Genomic DNA, 5,886 nt, shown 5'->3' on the forward strand with positions numbered 1-5,886 from the left:
GATCTACATTTGTTACATATCTATGATAAAGTCATTAAATTATTCAAAAACTCTTAAATTTTTTTTAAAAATCAGTTTAATTAGATTTTTATTTATTCTAACAGTTTGCCGATGTTAAAAAAAACAGTCGTCTTCTTTCAAACGGCAGATGTTTGATTCACCTCTTTTACTGCAGAAGTGGCGGAGCTAGATGGGACGTTAGGGGTAGTACAGTACCCCCAAAAAATTGTTTTATATATATAAAAAATATTATTTGTAAACATATTTCATGTTATTGTACCCCCAACTAATATATTGACAATGTTTGTACCTCCATATCAAAATTTCTGGTTCCGCCACTGACTGCAGAGCTGTAGATGTGGTCCGCAAATTGCAAACATTTGCCTCAAAAAAAACAACAGCACCTACCTCTATATTACAACTGATGTATCATGTTATCGTCTTCACTGATGAGATACATTACCGGGCAAAAATAAATCTATATTTCGAATCAATGTGATACATCGGTAGTTTCAAGGCCGAAGATATAACCCTGCAATGCCAGGGTAATTACTAATTCCTATACATGAATCTGCATTATTACCAATAATATGTAAGCCAAAAAAAAGGATACTAATAATAAACCCCTTCTCAGCCCTACGAAAACATGGTCAACAACATGGAAGTCCACCACCCACCACCACTACCACCACCACCTGCCGCCTCATTCAAGATTGACCCACCTCTAGCACCACTGGCTCGAAGGCAGTGAACCATAATGAACCACAATCTTCCATCTTGATGAGGCCTCTGATAAAGATACTGACCTAAATATTCCACAAGAGCCTACTCATCTTAGGATGCTCAGAGTCACAGGGTCTATGTCTACTAATGGCTGCAAGCACTCTTCTGGATTTGCATAAAAGTAATCTTCTTCTTTTGGTCTTTCAGGAACAACTTTTCTTTTTTTAGGGCTCCCCATTCGTGCCATGTGTGCATCCTTCACAGCACTTGAGAATTCCTCCCAACTCAACAAACCACTCGTGTATCCGTCTATCAATTCAACCAGAAGCTTTCTATCCAATAATATCGTCTTCTTGAAACCCAAGTATCTAAAAAAAAAGATTCAAGCTTTCTTTATGGGTCTGTTTGAAATGTTATTGTAAGAAAGATTCAAGAAAGATTGAGGCTTTCTTTAAGGATCTGTTTGAAACGTTATTGTAAAAAAGATTCAAGAAAGATTGAAGCTTTCTTTATGGGTCTGTTTGGATCAAAGATTGATGCTTTCTTTAAGGGTCTGTTTGAATCGTTCTTGTAAGAAAGATTGAAGCTATCTTTAAGGGTCTGTTTGAATCATTATCGTAAGAAAGATCGAAGCTTTCTTTATGGATATGTTTGGATCAAAGATTCAAGCTTTCTTTAAGGGTCTGTTTGAATCGTTCTTGTAAGAAAGATTGAAGCTTTCTCTAAGGGTCTGTTTGAATCATTATTGTAAGAAAGATTCAAGCTTTCTTTATGGGTCTGAAAAAGATTCAAGAAATTTTTCTTGTAAAAAAGAATGAAGAAAGAATGGTGAAAAGGGTACCTGCGATGGCCTTCTACAACTTTGGCCATGTTCCCATCATAAGTAGGGATAAAAATGTCACTTTCTAATGATACAAGATAGTCCAATGCTGCCATCTGTGACGAATGGTTCTGGAAAAATTGTAGGTCATCTGCTCCTAATAACGTCTCTTTTCTAACCTGTTAGACCACATAAATGATGTTTAAAAAGTATTTGAGAAAACACGGGTGGTAAATTTGTAAAAGGTAAGGACTTAATGAAGAAGAAAGCTCGTCTTTCCTGACTTTTTCTTTATTCAATCGTTCTCTATTCCTTAAACTCTTTTTGATTTACTTTTTACCAAATAATCACATAATTTGATTTTAACTAATTTACAATTTTTGATTTTTAACTAACCAGTTTTGGAAAAGCGGCTGCAAGGCTGGCCATTCTCCTTTGACCACCATATATTTCACCAGCCGCCACATAAATCTGAATGTCACTAGCAATGTCAAGTGCCCTTAGAGTAAGGGCAGTTTCCTCAGGAGTCAAAGGGCATAACCCGTCTTTTCTTTTCAACTCAGAGTTAATAATCTTTTCTTTCCACCATGGGTATGCATATCTGCCAAAAAAGTAGTAATTAATAATGAGGACAAGGAAGGTATTCATGTCTTTTGTATACCAAACACAGTACAACCTTGTTATTAAGTCTTGTCATGTGTAACTAACAGGGCCTACGAAAGAAAGAAGGTCAAACCTCATTCTGGTCAACTCATCCACCTCATCAGGATTGCATCCTTGAGTGCATCCAGAAAATGCTAACATGTCCATTTCATATCTAAGATGTAGCACTAGAAAGGGGCCGTTTTTTCTCAAAAGTTGCACCACACGCCTACCCAAGTATTCTATCTGAGGAGTAAATCTCAAAGCATTGAAATTTACTCGACACCTTAGCTTCTGAAGTTCTAGGGGTTGACCATTATTCGCAAGCCGAGCATCTGTTCTATTCAAATGCACAACTTTGAATTTCTTAATCAAAGGAAGAATCTGCAACAAGGTAAGGACAAAATTGTAACTATGCCATACATACAAAAACTTCAAAAAGAAGCCCTAGACCTAGAGAAGTACAACTTAGATTGGACCTCTCTGTACTACACAGTCTGTATCTAATTTACATCTCACATGATACTCTGAGGATGGACAGTGTGGGCCAAGCTCAGGGATTGCTGAAAGAATAATACCTGGTTATGATAATAAGAAATATCGGACCAGCTAACGGGAGGCATGGTATGCACGTATCCCAATTCCATTCTCTTTTTAAGCCTTGGAGGAAGTTGCTTAAGTATCCGTACCTCATCTCTCAATGAAGTAATGAAATGATCGACATCAAAAATGTCCTCAAACTCACTGGAATTCAAGATTTTTGGTTAAAATCAAATTCAAATCAAGAAAGTTCTCAATTTGACATAACTTGCCATACCTTGGATCAGCCCAGAATGACGTTTTATCGAGCTCGGGAACTATAAGTGTAACATTTAAAAATCTTGAAATCGCAACCATATCACAAATCTACATAATGAAGAAATTATTTGAAACAATGAGAAACTAATTATGAAATTGATCCGTTTTGGTTAAGATTCATAAAGAATACACTCACTGCAGATCGCATTTGATTGAGTCCTCCGTTGCATGAAACCATTAGGTAACCATTGTTTTGGTAAACCCCTACATTCAATACCAAATAGATTCAAACATTAAAATTGAAAAGGACACCAAGTAATTGTCAAATTCTAAGGAAAGCCAACTAATTGTCTCTTATTGATGTTAGTTCTATAAACCCTTTTAAAGAAATAATAGAAATGCCACAAATGAAGAGATGATCATCATATTTTGTCATGTAGTTATCAGAATTTAGAAAAATCCAAGAAATACCCATAAAAAGGGTTGGGATTCATAGTACAATCATGATTAAAAAGTGTCAGAATTCATGTTTACAGTCATCATGAATATCAAAACTGAAAAAAAAAAACATGAAGAAAGAAACTCACTCTTGGGAGGAAGAACCCTAGCAGGACCACTGGGCAAAAACTTGACATCTAAAGAATGGGAATCTTGAGTGACAGAAGAAGGCCAACCCCTTAAAACCCTAGGTCCCCATGTATCACCTAAAGCTGTCAACTGAACCAAACAAGTCCACAATAACACCATTGTTGTGGCCCTAATTATCCACAACTTCATTTTTGGAGACCTTGCATTTGCCTTCAATTTTTCTACTCTACTCTCCCCTAATGTCTTCAATCCCATTGCCCTGATCTTAACTCCAATTCCAATTCCAATACCAATCCCAAACCTCTTTCTCTTATCTCTATCTTCTACGCTGTACATATCACTCCCATTCATCAACTACCACCACCAAACCCTTAATTATATTGTCGGTACAACAAAAGGGACGTATAGGAAGGATCTGAATTGGCGAGGAATTCAAAAACGGATAATGCTTTCGAGATCCAAGAATTTGTAAATACAGGAAACGGTAATTAAACGCGATTCAACTAGAATTCAATTGCACACTTACCTACCAAAAACGAAACAACAATTTACAAGTTTTAATTATAAATCTCAGGGGAATATGTACCAAGATTTCTTTCTTACACAAAACCCTGTGATTTTGAATAACACATTTAGAAGGAAGATCATAAATCCAAAAGCACCGTTCGATCTCAAATGGGCATTAAGGAAATTCTATTCGTCAAATGATATTTAACAGCCACCGAAAACGACAAATTAAGAGATTAAGAAATTTAGAATCCGATTAAAAAAAATGAGGGAAATATTGAGAAAAATGGATGCTTGTGGGCGGCAGTTTTGAAAGGGTAGAGGTAAGGAGGTGGCGAAAGTAGCCAACGACGGTGGAGAGATAGACGACGAGAAAAAGATAAGAGGAATCGCACGGGGCGGTCTTCTGTATTTGTGTGATGAGAGAGATAGAGAGAGTACTGAAATTGCAAGGGTTTTCTTTTTTTCCTTTATATACTAAAAGAAAGGATCACTCGGGCATTTATGTTGTCAAATATTTAGAAACGGGTTGTCCGTATTGTTCCCTGTGATGGCGATTTTTTTTTAGACAATAATTTTATTAGAAACAACCCCTGAATAAGTGAATAGCGATCTAGGCGGGACCGGATCCGGATCCGGATCCGGTACAAGAATTGGGATATTAGTGGGTTTGGGAATCGGATCGATATAAAGAAACTGGTATCGGTTTGGATCTTGGTAAAATAGATTTAGAACTGGAAATATCAAAGTGAGTAGGCTGGTGGGTGGAACCGGGTCTCGAATTTTAGACCCGGGATATCTAAAAAACCGAAATTTTGCTTGGTTTTAGTTTGTAAGGAATTTTTTGGTACTTTTTATTTGTAAGCGGGTGTTGAAATCGATTCATGCAAGACTCAAATATTGTATGTCAAATCATAAGCATCATGTCCCTGCAACTTTTATTAAACCAATATCATGTTCCGAAGCATCATGTTAAACCTGTAATGATGGATAGAGATATCATATATGTATATTGTTCTTTAAATTGTCCTAGATGTGGTTGTGGTTGTAGAAGGTTCACTTAAATTGCTACTTAGAATCAAACAAAAGATGTTGAACCTTTAAGTATGGATCATTGGTTTTGACTTTTGTATCTTTAATTTTAAATAATGTATGTGGCTTTTGATTTTGAAGTGCATGGAAAAGTTAAGAAGAAAACCCAATATCAAGCTTTTTAAATAATATGGTGTGGTCACTAAGGGGTTGTTTGATAATGAGTTGACTAGTCCGATCAGCAAATTGGTCCGGTTAGGCCATTTGGTAGAGCCCCAAATTGGCTGACTCGGTTAGTTATTAACAATAGCTAACCAATCTCCTGATTCGGTATATGCAAAAAAAAGCATAGTTGACTGGGAAAGAAACCCAATTGCCCTTATTTGCCCTTCGTTCTTCCTTTCTGGTCCATTAACCTCTCCTCTGTAACTCTCCTCAAACCTGTAACTCTCTTGAACTACTCTCTCAACTTCTCTTCAAATCAATGATTGAAGGGTGGATTTAATCGATTCCATTAGGTGGATTTCAGTAGATTCCATAGTGTGGATGTTAATCGATTTCATAATCTTCTTTTGTTTGGTTCCTCATACAATCTTTCCCTCTCACTCAAGCCATGCGATTTGAATAACACGATTCTTTGTTGCACTGCATCTAGGTTCGTATCATCTCTTCTCTTTTTCTGCCTCGGTTAATTTTGCAATCGCACTTCGATGTTAGTTTCATCGGTCTCTGGACCCTCACTTTTCTCTCCATAAAATCCTTCGAATCTTCTTTGT

General features: G+C 36.6%; 1 protein-coding gene across 1 annotated transcript; it reads right to left on the minus strand.

The window, feature by feature from the left end:
- Positions 1–459: 459 nt before the first annotated feature.
- LOC111915704 (rhamnogalacturonan I rhamnosyltransferase 1) lies at positions 460–4,534 on the minus strand. The gene is made up of 8 exons (XM_023911335.3): positions 3,571–4,534; positions 3,180–3,247; positions 3,003–3,091; positions 2,764–2,929; positions 2,280–2,569; positions 1,940–2,144; positions 1,565–1,722; positions 460–1,091 (listed from the first exon to the last, which is right to left on the minus strand). Exons 1-8 carry the CDS (start codon positions 3,920–3,922, stop codon positions 830–832), a joined length of 1,590 nt encoding a protein of 529 aa, XP_023767103.1. The 5' UTR covers positions 3,923–4,534; the 3' UTR covers positions 460–829.
- Between the last annotated feature and the right edge of the window lie 1,352 nt (positions 4,535–5,886).

The sequence above is a fragment of the Lactuca sativa genome, chromosome 1 (genome assembly GCF_002870075.4).
Source record: "Lactuca sativa cultivar Salinas chromosome 1, Lsat_Salinas_v11, whole genome shotgun sequence".
In the NCBI taxonomy this organism is placed as follows: Eukaryota; Viridiplantae; Streptophyta; class Magnoliopsida; order Asterales; family Asteraceae; genus Lactuca; species Lactuca sativa.

Bases quoted from the DNA above. Each gene is read 5' to 3' on its own strand.
- LOC111915704 (XM_023911335.3), bottom strand. From the start codon at position 3,922: ATGAATGGGAGTGATATGTACAGCGTAGAAGATAGAGATAAGAGAAAG. The intron at 2,145-2,279 runs GTTTGACCTTCT...CTTTTTTGGCAG, and splicing joins GATGAGTTGACCAGAATGAG to ATATGCATACCCATGGTGGA. The intron at 1,723-1,939 runs GTTAGTTAAAAA...GTGGTCTAACAG, and splicing joins CAGCCGCTTTTCCAAAACTG to GTTAGAAAAGAGACGTTATT.